A 13,868-nucleotide genomic window follows, 5' to 3' on the forward strand; every position below is an offset into this window, starting at 1 on the left:
CAAAATACGCCGCATGCCGCACCCATTGGGAATTCAAATAAATCGCCCCTGATACCAGATACAGGTCTTTGTAAACAATAGGAAAAGCATGTGGTCTGGCTGGCCAGGCTAACACAGGAATATGGGATTTTGTATTTTTAAGTCAAACTGATGTGGAAGTGGATTTTGTGAAACATGTAGCTTCTTCAACGTCAAGAAGTCAAGAAAATCCAGTTGGTTCCTTTGATGGACCTTATATTGAACAAACCTGGGCGTTCTACCTCTTCCTCACCATTTTTCTCTGTGTCTTGCAGGTTGCCAATCTCCTCAGGCTCTTCCAGATCCCACAGATCAGCTACGCCTCCACCAGCGCCAAACTTAGCGACAAAACCCGCTATGACTACTTCGCCCGCACCGTGCCACCGGACTTCTACCAGGCCAAAGCCATGGCTGAGATCCTGCGCTACTTCAACTGGACCTACGTGTCTACGGTGGCCTCGGAGGGAGACTACGGCGAGACCGGCATCGAGGCCTTTGAGCATGAAGCACGCATGAGGAACATCTGCATCGCTACGTCAGAAAAGGTGCAGTGCGATATACTGGCATGGCATTTTGCAAAACACCTTAGGATTATGTCGGTAAAGAAGTTCTCTGGAATCTGTTTTTGTAAAAGGTCACTCAAGGAGGAGAGGTTGGATACCCTTGATTTATGCACTTGCTTTGGTGTTTACATTTTCAACCTTATGTATGGAAGAAAGCAAGGTCCGTTCTTGGAATTTCTCAAACATGTCTGAATAAAGCTAACCATAACAGAACCATAGGCATATCCTGCAAAATCGACCTTGGACTTTTAGAACGACAGATGGAAATTAGCCCTAGACCCAAATATCCATTTAGATCAGTTATGCTACATCACTGATCTAAAGTATCTAAGTACACAATCCAAGTATAGTTACACAAACAACGGCGTCGAAGTGCTCCAAAGGTGTTATTACGACTTACAGTACAGTACCTTTTTATCCACTTGAAAATCAACATGTTTAATTTTGTTTAACTCTACTTGGATCATGTAACAACTCATGTAACGGTATTTAAATAGGGAAAACGTGGAAGAGCTTGGTCGCTTCTAACTTCACCCCCGTTTGGGTCCATAGAGGTAGGAGAGGCTAAATGCTAACAATATCTTTGGTCTTTTTGCGTGACTGAGCGTACACGTAAAGACCAGACAGGTACACATCATGTCGTCTAAGCTCAGGTAAGAAAATATCTCAGTGTGCAAAAACGGTGGCCTGTTCCTATACGATAATGAAAGTATCTACAGTAAATGTTAAAGCAGTCACAGTGCAGGTGATTGATAAAGTGACAATGATGCAGAGGTTACTGCATGTGGTTTTTCATAGAAGTTATTGCACATCAGTTACTTCACAGTAGTGCTGTACAGTCTGAGTGTGGTGATTGTAAACCAGGAAGTAGCACCGATGCTTAAAGGAATAGGCCACCGTTTTTACATACTGAGATATGCTCTTACCTCACTTTAGCCGAGTTAATATATCCCCGTCTGGTCTTTGTCCGTGCGCTCTGCCAGGCAAACGGAGCACATACACTCCTAAAGGTTATTGACGGAAGTGAGCGGGGGAAGTCTTTAGGAGTTACTGCGTGGACATTTTACTCCTCGTATCATTACGCCTCACAATATAGTGCCCCTTTATATTTGCTTATAAAATCGACATGCTACATTTCTGTGTAAATATACTTCGCATGAAAACACTTCACGTAACTTTATTGAAATAGGGAACACGTGGAAGAGCTTGGTAGCTTCTATCGTGAGCTTTTTTGGAGCTATGTGACATGTGGGAGAGGCTGCGTATGTGCTCCGTTTGCCTGGCAGAGCGCACGGACAAAGACCAGACGGGGATATATTAACTCGGCTAAAGTGAGGTAAGAGCATATCTCAGTATGTAAAAACGGTGGCCTATTCCTTTAAAAACAAACAATTAGCCTGGTTTTGTAACGAAATCACTCCACTCCCTGAAAGTTGTGAAACTCCCTTTTAAACTCATCCCTGTGAAGATTTCAGGAATGAGTCAGGAAAGTTAGGAAGAAGTTTGGGCACCAAAAAGGAATTCACACATGCACATCTGAAAAACAGCCATCCCAAGGAATCCTCCTAAGCAAGCAAGTTTTCGTGTAGTTACTTCCATCATATTTCCTTTCCTGCCCTTTCCACGTCACGCCTCGATGCTGTTTGTTCCGTGTCGCAATTAATAAAACCATACAGAAGTGAGAGAAAAGGTGAGGCGTGGAACCGAACGCGTAATCCGATGAGCGCAGGTATCTGCCGGCCCGATCTGCGCGGATTTAAAATAACATTGCTCAGAGGGAGATGGCAAATTGAAAGAAGCGCGCATGGAGATGTTGATGTATGGCTGGGAGCGGCGCGGCTAACAGATTAAGCGTGTTAAATGTGCGCGTTCGGTCTCGCTGTCGGATCTAACACAAATGCGCTTTATATTGCGCCCGCGTTATCAGCGAGGAGGAGAACGGAGGGAGCAAGTATCAGCCGCAATCACGCTCAGATTTGTATTGGATTTAGCCAGGAGCAGGGCGGCGACGGCAGATTTGTAAAACCCCAGATAAGTGAATTGTTATTTGGAAATGCAGAATCTGTTGTATACAGCGGAACATCCAATTGTTTGCAGAGGTGTGTTCGTCTCGCTCAACCCATGTGACTCTAATACTACCTCACGAAATGTATTTGACCTTCCAAAGAACCTCCCAGGCCCTAATGGAAGAAGCAGAAATTGCGGGTCATGTGCTGACATCGTTGCAATACCAACCCGTAGTGACCCCGCGGCACCGGGAAGCTCAATATGGAATCCTTTGTGGACTTGATAACCAAGCGCTGCACACTGGATTGTGGGGAAATCAGAATTTTCAGTCTCATTTAAAACCCACCTTAAAAGGCTTGAACTGATACGTTCGGGCTCAGATCCACTTTGTCACTTTTTCCCAACAAAATAATTTTTTCAATAAGATGACAACTGCAGAAAAACACGAGACGCTACTACAGACATTCTTAAAAAGTAAATTGCTTATGGCTTTAGTGCCTACATTTTGAAACCGGGCTGTGATTGACTAATACGAGGTGCGCTTGATCCAATCAGCAGCAAATATCCCAAAAAAGTCCATCCTTTTCACAAACGATTTAAACCAAAGCCTTTCCAGATTGATATTACTGTGTAGATAGATAGATAGCGTAAAGTGTTGTTTTGGTACGCAGCCTCGTACAGTCCATCCAGGGGCTGTCCTACAATCTTTGAGCAGATTTTAATCAAGTGTTTCAGTCCAGATTGGTTCAGGTTCTACAGTACTGCAGGACACTCAGGTTCTACAGTACTGCAGTACACTCAGGTTCTACAGTACTGCAGGACACTCAGGTTCTACAGTACTGCAGGACACTCAGGTTCTACAGTACTGCAGGGCACTCAGGTTCTACAGTACTGCAGGACACTCAGGTTCTACAGTACTGCAGGACACTCAGGTTCTACAGTACTGCAGGACACTCAGGTTCTACAGTACTGCAGGACACTCAGGTTCTACAGTACTGCAAGACACTCAGGTTCTACAGTACTGCAGGACACTCAGGTTCTACAGTACTGCAGGACACTCAGGTTCTACAGTACTGCAGGACACTCAGGTTCTACAGTACTGCAGGACACTCAGGTTCTACAGTACTGCAGGACACTCAGGTTCTACAGTACTGCAGGACACTCAGGTTCTACAGTACTGCAGTACACTCAGGTTCTACAGTACTGCAGGACACTCAGGTTCTACAGTACTGCAGTACACTCAGGTTGTACAGTACTCAGGTTCTACAGTACTGCAGGACACTCAGGTTCTACAGTACTGCAGTACACTCAGGTTGTACAGTACACAGGTTCTACAGTACTGCAGGACACTGAGAATCACAGAAGTGAAGAACAGAAGAAGCTCCTGACGAGACGCTCCGAAACACCGCAGGCGACGGAGGAAATATATTCTTTGCTTTGTCTTTTTACAGATGAAGTCAATGTGGTGTTTCCAAGACAAGGAACAGTCTAAACACCGCACGCAGATATGTTTGCAGTGTTCAATCAATCGCACATTCGCGAGGTTAGAGACTTTACCAACCAACCAATCCAAACCAACTTCAAAAGTTTAAGCAATGAGTTTGAGTGACAGGTCTGGCAGAACCTTATTGGCTCGTTGCTGCTCTGTCCATCCGGGAGGGCGGAGTTCACAGCGAAGATAGATGATTTTAAGGAACATGCTGTGTTGGAGGAATCTGATACGCAAACATGGATTCTCTCTCGACTTCATGTCAATAATGTAATTGACCATAAACAAATAGCAGTCTATCTTAATATTATCAAATCAGGACTAAACTGGGTATGAAATAGACTTCAATTGAGTCAAGACTGGGTGTAAACCAAGTATTTTTGTTTATCTGGTCAAAACAGTGCATGTCAATGAACACGTGAACACGCCAAGGCAGTTTGCAGCCATTGGCTAATTTACACCCATTGTCCCACAGTTGCGTTCTCTTTTTTCCGGGCCTATTGTACATGTTATTAGTGGTGGGGGACACTGGAACTACGGGAAGAACACACACCTCTGCTCCGCCATGTGAAAACCAGACAAACTCTAAAGCATTCAATGTAATGTCTAGTCAAAATGAAAGTCTGACATTACAGATGACCCTGAGTGATACACCAACCTTGTTTGAAATCCACTGGTGCACGTTACTTTGACTGCTCTTATTGACGTCACATGTATAACCTCCTGTATTCCCCGTTGCATCCAGGTGGGGCGCTCTAACGCTAAGAAGTCGTACGAGGCCGTGATCCGTCAGCTGCTGCAGAAGCCCAACGCCCGCGTGGCTGTGCTCTTCCTGCGCAGCGACGACGCCCGGGAGCTGCTCGCCGCCGCCGCCCGCCTCAACACCTCCTTCATCTGGGTGGCGAGCGACGGCTGGGGGGCGCAGGAGAGCATCGTCAAGGGCAACGAGGTCACCGCGGAGGGGGCCATCACGCTCGAGCTGACGGCCAATCACGTGCCGGAGTTCAACCAGTACTTCCTGAATCTGAACCCGCACCGGAACCACCGAAATCCCTGGTTCAAGGAGTTTTGGGAGCAGAGGTTTCAGTGTTCTTTGGCCGGAGAGAAGCACCTGCCCCCCTGTGGCAAAGACCTGATCATAGACAAGAGCACTTTCGAGCCAGAGTCCAAAATCATGTTTGTTATCAATGCGGTTTACGCCATGGCTCAGGCGCTGCACAACATGCACCGGAGCTTATGCGTGAACTCCACCCATCTGTGCGACGCCATGAAGGCCCTGGACGGGCGACGGCTCTACCGCGAGTTCATCCTCAATGTCACCTTCTCAGGTAAGACCGCCAAACTCCTCTGTGCAATCCGCTGCTAAAACACAACTAAGCGTTTGAAATTTGGAGAGGGGAGCGGGAAATGACTTGGATCCACGTCGTCCAAGATGTGTGAAGCTGATGGTCCTGTCAGGCCTCCCTTCAGCGTCTCCCTGTCAGTTTGCGAAATGATGGAAAATCAAAGTTTGTCGCATAATATTTACACATCTATTTTGGGGGGAAATGTATATTGCAGCGCCTCTCTTTGGTCCTGCTCTTTTACTCCCCCCCACTAGATGGCAGTGCACCGTGCAGCCTGCTTGAGCAACAATAGAATCTCATGTGAGTTTAGAGAAACATTGCAAAAGTTTGACTATGGAGGAGGAGGAGTTGAGATGCTCCGAGGCACTTTGAGCAAAGACACAGACCTGGATTATTACGAGAGCCACCAGCTTTGTGCTTTTGTTGCTTTTGCTCTGTACTGCCGCAATCCCCTTACTTTCTCCACTTCACCATGTTTTGGCGTGTTGTTTTTACCACACAACAATGCAAAATGGATTTATCTTTGTAGCATTTTATTACGGGACAAAGCAAAGCCGAGGGGAAAGCAAGTACAGCAGGCTTACAGTATGTTAAACTTGTGTCGAGGTGGTGAAGTCACGGTGATGCCATTATGTCCCCGATCTAATGCACAGATGAGCCACAGAGAGATGAGTGACGCTAGTTGTGGAGTAGACAAGGTTTTGAATTCCCCGTGTTTGAGCGAAACTGGCAAAACTTGGAAAATTAGAATCTTGTTAAAAAGTGCATTCATTTCTGTTATTCAACTTAAAGGGGGTAGACGCAAGTTAGCCATTTTATACTCACTACTCCCACCTCAGGCCATACGTGTAACCGCACCTTCCATATTAAGCTCGTGCATGACGGCAATTCGGACCCGAAGTAACACAGTGCAGAATTTAGAGGCAGTTGTGATGAACAGGTCTGGGATCATTCTACACATTAGGACATTGCTGGAACATGTAGGGGGAGGAAAATACTTAATTTTAACATTTTTAAACTCCATATAGTCCCTTTAAACTGTGAGACTAATGATCAACTCATCACATGCAAAGTGACATATGTATAGTCTTTATTTGATATCATTTTATTTATTTGATTATAATGGCCCCGCTTGTAAAAAAACCAAATTAAAAACTCATAAAAGAAGAATATTTTGAAAATGGACTATAAACCACAATCATCACAATTATAACAAACAAAGGCTGTACATATGTCACTTTGCATGTAATGAGTCTATCATATGTTAGTTTCACATTTTAAGTTTAATTACAGACAGACAGACAGACAGACAGAAGCGATAGATGTGTACTAGTTTACTGATTAGCTGTTGCCAAAGTAGTAAAATAATCGTCTAATACTCCATAATCGGGCTATATCGTATCACATCACGACCTATGTATCAGGATACGACACAGGCAATACACACCCCTATTGTTACTATGCTTGGTAAGTTGATAATCCACTGCACAAATCATTAGGTTGCACGAATGAAAATATCTATTATTAAAAGGAACAACTGCACATTGAAAGGACGGTGCAGCAGATAGTGCGGAATCAACAGATAGCGCTCTGAATCCAGCTAATCAGCGGTGAGAGGTCATAAAGAACAACACAGCGATGCTTCAGAAGAAACTTCTGCTCTGGCGTTTTGCGGGCGACGCGACAATTATAGAGCACGACCGGTCTTCCCGCAGACACGAACACTGCGGAAAAAACTTGTTGTGAGGAAGGGTTCCATAAGCTCCCGCTCCTCCCTTTCAATGGGAAATTAGGAGGTGACCATGAAGGTGTTGTTAATCTGCGGAAAGTTAAGAGAGGATTAGTGTTCACCGGGATGTGCCAAGCATTGCATCACACGTTCATTTACATTTCACGCATTGTCCTGAACGTTTGCGTGTCGAAAGCGCCTTTCCTTATGCCTGAGCCGGAATGCAACCCGGATAGACCCTCGGTGCAGCCGCGGCTGAATAGACATGTTGCGGGAATCCGGTCTGGAGAATCGCAGCCAGCCGTGAGCCGGAGCGGGTTGTTAGCGCCTGAGCTTGTTAACAGTCCTGTCATGTTCACTACACTGTCTTTTTTTTTTTTTTTTTTCTGTCCTTCAAAAGGCTCCCCAAACCTCTCGACACACGCGGAAATCCCCCTTAATTGCTGTAGTGTATTGTCATCAAGCTTCCATTGACACCTATTACCCGAGCGCGATTATTGACAAGTCGCTTTTGAGGAACGGGGGGCTCGCTTGTAAGCGCATAATCCGCAGAGCCGTATCCGCTCGCCTCTTTGCGGTAATGAGATTGTGTGTGTTATAATAGCCGCCGCCCCCCCTCCACCTCAGTACGTCGGCGGCGTCTGGAGAGCAGGGAGAAAGCGAACAGTTGAGGAGACATCGGGTAGCCTTGACTGACAGATGGCATATGAAAAAAAGAAGGAAGTTATAAATAAATCTCGCAGCGTTTGGCAGGAGGGGGCGGACTGACACAGGTTTGAGGAAAAAGGGGCTTATTCCCCCCTCCCAAAAAAAAGCGTGACCGCAGGCATCAAAACAGCGCAGTTTGGGGTGGAATTGGGGGGAAGCTGAAAGATAAGGAAGGTAGAAGGGAGAAGAAAAAAAAAAGGTAGAATGAAGTGATGCCTTTGAAAATTTCACCTTAATTTCTGAGACGTATCTAAAGAGGCGAAAGCTGCGGCGGGATGGAAGGGGGGAAAGGAAGGGAGGAATGTTGGAGCGGAGTGGAGTTTGCAGAAATGATGAGCGGTGGGTGACAGCGCGCACAGACGGAGAGCGCTATAAAGGCAGGTTTAAGGTGCTTTTTATGGAGAAGAGAGGCTGAGGTGTGAAACTGGCTTATTTACACAGAGGCTGCGTTCGAGTTGGGCTGCTCAGAAAGTTGGGGAGAGTTTTGGGGAGAGTGCGCACTTAAACGTGTTGCCAGTTTGAAGAAAGTTTGTGGGTGTTATTTCTATTAGCTGAAGTCCATTTCTGGTAGATGAAGACGTATCTTGGTGAGGTTTGCGGCTGATGCGGGCACAGTGTTGTAAAGGCTATAAAGTCAAACGGCATGGAACTTATATTCTTTACAACATATAAAGGCCCATTCACACGCATTTGATTGACCTGCCATGTGTACGAAATGTTTGTGACATAAACAGAAATATAAAGACTCCATCCATCCATCCATCCATCCATCCATCCAACCATCCATCCATTTTCTTCCACTTGTCTGTTTCCGGGTTGTGAAATCACATTGCACCAGCCCCTTATGGCTCCTTCTGCAGGTAGTGGGTCCCCAGAAGGACGGCCTCACGATGCTAACCGGGCCTGTTGGCCTCTCATAAGGGGCGTCTGAACCGCTCTTTGTCTGACCCGTCACCTAGGACCTGTTTGCCCCGGGAGACCCTACCAGGGGCACGAAGCCGCCGAGAACAGAGCTCCAGGATCATTCGGGTGCTCAAACCCCTCCACCACGTTAAGGTGCCGCTTCCAGGCGTTTCCTAATAAGAAAATGTATGCTTACAATATTGCTATTTAAAGAGAATATGTTTTCCCAAGTCGGGTTAGTGAAGCTTGATGAGCCACACTGGCAACGCTTTTGATTCAAACTCCATCCACACGGAGTCAAGCTCAGGACTAAAAATATTTTATTGATCCGGCATGTCATCCACATGAATCTGGCGCTCTGGGGGTCTGTAAACAATAGTTTTCCAAGCTAGGTTCCAGAGTGGAATCCATTCAGTCTTTGTTTTTGGATTGACATTAGTGATGGGATTTATGGCTCTTTACCTGGAGCTCTTTGGAGTCTTTGGGATGCAAAGCCAGCCAGATACCTCACAATATCTAAGGCACACACTCAATATCAATAAAAGGCACACTTTTTAAATCAAAATAATCTAAAATTACTGATATTCACACAAAAAATGTCTGTGCATTAAATCTCGCGTCACAACTAGTAAAAAGAGGCTGACAAGTCATCTTTAGGCTCTTTTCACAATGGAGATCCAGTTCGAACCGTTTTAACTTTAAAGGAACAGGCCACCGTTTTTCCCATTTTGAGATATGTTCTTACCTGAGCTTAGACAAGTTGATGCGTACCTGTCTGGTCTTTGTGCCCGTGGAAGAGCTTGGTCGCCTCTAACTTCACCCCGTTTGGAGCTACAGGAATATGCTGGGAGAGGCCAAATGCTAACAACATCTTTGGTCTTTGTGCGTGACTGAGCGCACGCACAAAGACCAGACAGGTACACATTAATTCGTCTAAGCTCAGGTAAAAACATATGTATGTAAAAATGGTGGCCTGTTCCGTCAAAGAGCCAGTCGGAAGAAGAAGTAGTATTAGCCGTACAGTTGTAATCATAGACTTTTCTTAATGTAAATATTCTCCAAGCTAAATCAGAGAATTTTGGCTCATGATGATTTTGTCAAAAACTTTTCTTGTAAAACTCAAAGTGAATCTGTTTTCAGTGACAGGGAGGTGGTGGGGGGAAGGCGTGCCGTTGTCACGTTTCGACACTTGTAGCTCATAAATTAAAGCGCCGTCATAATCTTAGCACTCTCCAGACTTTGTGCCAGATGGCGCCTTGTGCGTCGGAAACGTATATTTGTCAAAGAGCATATGCGAGAACAACAGCTTAACCGCGGCGCAAATGGAAAGGAAACGCATTTATTTGTTTGAATCCCTTAAAGTGTTTGATGCTTCCTGCATGGATTGTCAAAACACCCAAATAATGGAAAATTTGTCGTCAAAGCAGGAGATTTGGAGGATTCTCACTGTATAATAAATTGCATGATAAATTTGCAGCACATTTTTTAGAGACGTTGGTAACTACACACTATAAAGCAGATTGTGTTGCAGTGATAAATATTTCATTCATCATTTGAAGTAAAGTTTTCTGAGGTCTCGGAGTTTCTTTGCCTGTGCGATTCTGCCATGTTGGTAATTTGGAATATGTGGTAATTTGACAAAGATCCTCGGCTAATTCTAGTCCCAGGTAAATCAATTTGTCAGTTTAATGGAAGCGAACATTGTTTTAATGTGTTTAAAAGTGAATTTGCATCTGCTTTAAAGTACTTTTTTAAACTTGAAACTTTGATGCTAAAATATTCGTGATTGAGCAGGGATCGATACTTTCTGTCCTTTGCTCTGGATGCCGGTTTAGTGCGAAGCTGCCCCTCCTGCTGCTCCGCTCACATAGCCAGTGTGCACTGCTTTTACTCGAGCTAAATGCCTCTCTGAATGTTACAAAAACCTTGGATAAAGTTCTAAAACTAAATGCATCCATTGTCAAAATGAAGATATGACTACTGCTGCTGGACCGTGTTGAAAAGAGCAGACATTTTGATAAAAAACTGTCGTATTGGCGAGTGTGGCTAACGTTAGCTTTGCAGCCCATTCATTCCTATGCACAGCTTAACGTATCCGCTAGGGCTGTCACGGTATGAAAATTTTACCTCACGGTTATTGTGACCAAAATTATCACGGTTTTCGGTATTATTGCAGTATTTTTTTTAATGTGTGTTAATATGTTCAGAAAGCATTGATAGTCCTACACAAACTGAAATCGTTTCAAAAACTTTTCATATCAAAGTAAAGGAACTATAACGATGTGTTGTTGATCGTTTCGAGGGTATTACATGTACTATTTATAGCGCCAGAAACGAAGAAGAATATTTTTGAACAAGATAAACCATCTATATCAGGAAAATTGTTCTCAGTTTGTGTCCTTCCTGTGAGCTTTCGCTTTGCAGATTTGGGAAAATCAGACAGTGATCATTATTAAATTCATAATACGAAAGTGAATGTATTGCAATCTGCCACCCGGAGCCCCGTAACGCATTGTGCCATTGTGCGGAGGTAGTCCTTCAGCTTTCTAAAAATACCCAAAATGTGCTTGGTCCTCTCTGAAGGCTGATAGATCCTGCGCTGTCGTGTCGGACATGATTCCAGCTTCGAGAAAGTTTTGTTTTGGTTGTAGCTACAGAGGCGCCTGCGCGGCAACTTCAGCAGATGAGACGGCGGCTCATAAGGCTCACTTTGCCTAAACCGCGGGCGTGGTAATCCACCGGGGTTTACCGCTACACCGGTAACCGTGACATCCCTAGTAGCCGCTTCCATTTGTTTTCATGTATCAGTTAGCATTGGATATACATTCATGTGGACCGGGGTGCTCGAGATGTGACGTCATTGTTGGTTTGTGTTCATGTGGTTTTTATGTGGCAAAGAGGGGATTTTGACGTCATCAAATAAAAACCTTTATCATTCAAATGTGTTCTTAGCATCTCAAAAGCTAAACATCGGTTTGTTAGTTTAAAAAAATTTCACGTAAGTTTCATTTTTGCTAGCGTTGATGTCAGTCGTCTGACTCGCACTACGAGGATGACGACAGCTAACACTAAACCCGAAAAAGTAGCAGTGTTTAACTTAAAAGCTCATGTTAGACGATAAAAGAACAAATCAGCTGATTTCCGCTGTCCGGTGCGGAAGTCGGGAAGTTCATCTTGACTTGTTTTCCCCAGTTGAGCAAGCGTTCACATGAATTCCCCAGCAGTTCAGAGTTCCCGAGGACCACATGAACGCACCAAGAGAGTTCGGAAAATACCACTGTGACCATGGAGATCCGCCACCTTTTCAGCTGTTTGCATACATTTTCCATACACTAACATTAGCTAAAAACTGTTTAAAAAGTGGAGAAAAAAAGCCGTGGAACAACTCCGTTAGCTGTTGAGTTACTGCTGGTAAATAACATCTAACTCACTGTGGTGTCTAAGTGTTTTAATGTGAACAATAACTCCAGTATTTTACCTTTTAAAATCTCCATTAGCTTATCATTGCTGCCAATCCCATGATGCTTAGCGATATGACATCACATTCCCAAACTCTATTAAGCCGCTTTGTCTTAAAATTCTCTACAAAATTACATGATATCAATGTCAACTGTACAGTTACACATTTACTGTTTGTACTGGACTCACTTGCAGGCATTTTAAAGGTGCATTTGAAACATTGTTGTTTTAAATGAATGCACTGTTATGAGTGTGACAGCAGTGACTGTTCACTGTTCACGAAGGCGACACAGAAAGTGTTGAACATGATGATCACGGGCCAAATCCAGTCAGTTAATACTTTATATTATAGGTTAAATCGCCGAGTATTGCAGCTGATAATGAATTTAAGAATTAGAGAGAACAAATTAGACTTCGTATTACGTATTACATTCTTTTTTTTTGGCGTGGTATCTAAATCAGTGTTGAGGTTTTTTTTTCAAGTTTGGCGTTTTAGTATCATGACAACTCCACCTGGATGTGACAAACTGTTCTGATCTGGGGTCGCTGCAGTTGTTCAGGTCTAGCTTCATCAACACTATATGAGATCTGCTGATGACCTGAATCACCAGGTTCTTCCAATGGATTTCTTCTTCCCTGATGGCACAGGCATATTCCAAGATAACAATGCCGGGACTCATCAGGCTCACATTGTGAAAGAGCGGTTCAGGGAGCATGAGATGGATCGGCCGAGGGCGTCAGTCTGTAATTCTAATCCCGTGCAAATAGGGCTAAACCATAATATTTACCACATTGCGTAATCTGCATATTCTTTTTCAATGAATATGAAGGCATCCAGTGTGTAGCCTTTTTCACTCTAATGTATTTGCATCATTAAGTTGTGAAGTCGACATTGTGGCGAGCGTGGGGGAAGCGCGCTGTCATCACGTTCAACACTCGTTCTTCATAAATTAGCGTCAAGAATTTCAAATGTCACAGATTTTCCACCAGATGGAGGCTGTTTTTATCATCACGAGGTACATTTGCCAAACAAGAAAGGGAAAAAAAGTGACACATGTAGAAACATTTTCACACGTTGTTTTTCTGCGCTCTATTGAAACATTTTTTCAGCTAAACTTCTTAGACCAAACTTTCTGTCCACCAGCCGTAATACTCCAGTATAGTCTTGTCACCTCATATCGGCGATCACTTCATCTGGACGTTAAAAGTCAGAGTAGTCCACCCTAATTTCATTGGTGCGACTAGATATTTTCCTTGGTTGCACTGGTGCACCTGTCCATTACCGGCCATGATTTATTTATTTGTTAACTTAATGCTATAGGACTTTTTTTCCCGATAAATTACAATTAATTAATTGAATAAGGTTTATTGTGATTAGTGGCACAGACACTTGTTCAGTTTCCTTTTTCCTGTAAGATATTACTTTGGAACAAACGTGGTGTAAAGCCAAAAACATTTTACTGTCAGCCACATAAATTTGTTTTAGAAAAAGATCCATCCATCCATTTTCTTCCACTTTATCCGGGTCCGGGTCGCAGGGGCAGCAGTCTCAGCAGAGATGCCCAAACTTCCCGATCCACGCACACCTCCTCCAGCTGTTCTGGGGGGACCCCGAGGCGACACCAGGCCAGCTCGGAGACATAGTC

The 13,868-nt window shown here is 44.2% G+C and overlaps 1 protein-coding gene across 3 annotated transcripts in view; it reads left to right on the forward strand.

Annotated features, from left to right (window-relative positions):
* grm3 (glutamate receptor, metabotropic 3) overlaps positions 1-13,868 on the forward strand; it is a 108,242-nt gene that overhangs the window by 57,869 nt on the left and 36,505 nt on the right. For all 3 annotated transcript variants that reach the window (XM_079567806.1, XM_079567808.1, XM_079567807.1), the window contains exons 4-5: positions 294-563; positions 4,823-5,405. In XM_079567806.1, coding sequence (XP_079423932.1) covers positions 294-563; positions 4,823-5,405 — 853 coding nt within the window. The remainder of the gene's footprint in view (positions 1-293; positions 564-4,822; positions 5,406-13,868) is intronic.

Source organism: Gobius niger (assembly GCF_951799975.1).
Source record: "Gobius niger genome assembly, chromosome: 12".
NCBI classification, from domain to species: domain Eukaryota; kingdom Metazoa; phylum Chordata; class Actinopteri; order Gobiiformes; family Gobiidae; genus Gobius; species Gobius niger.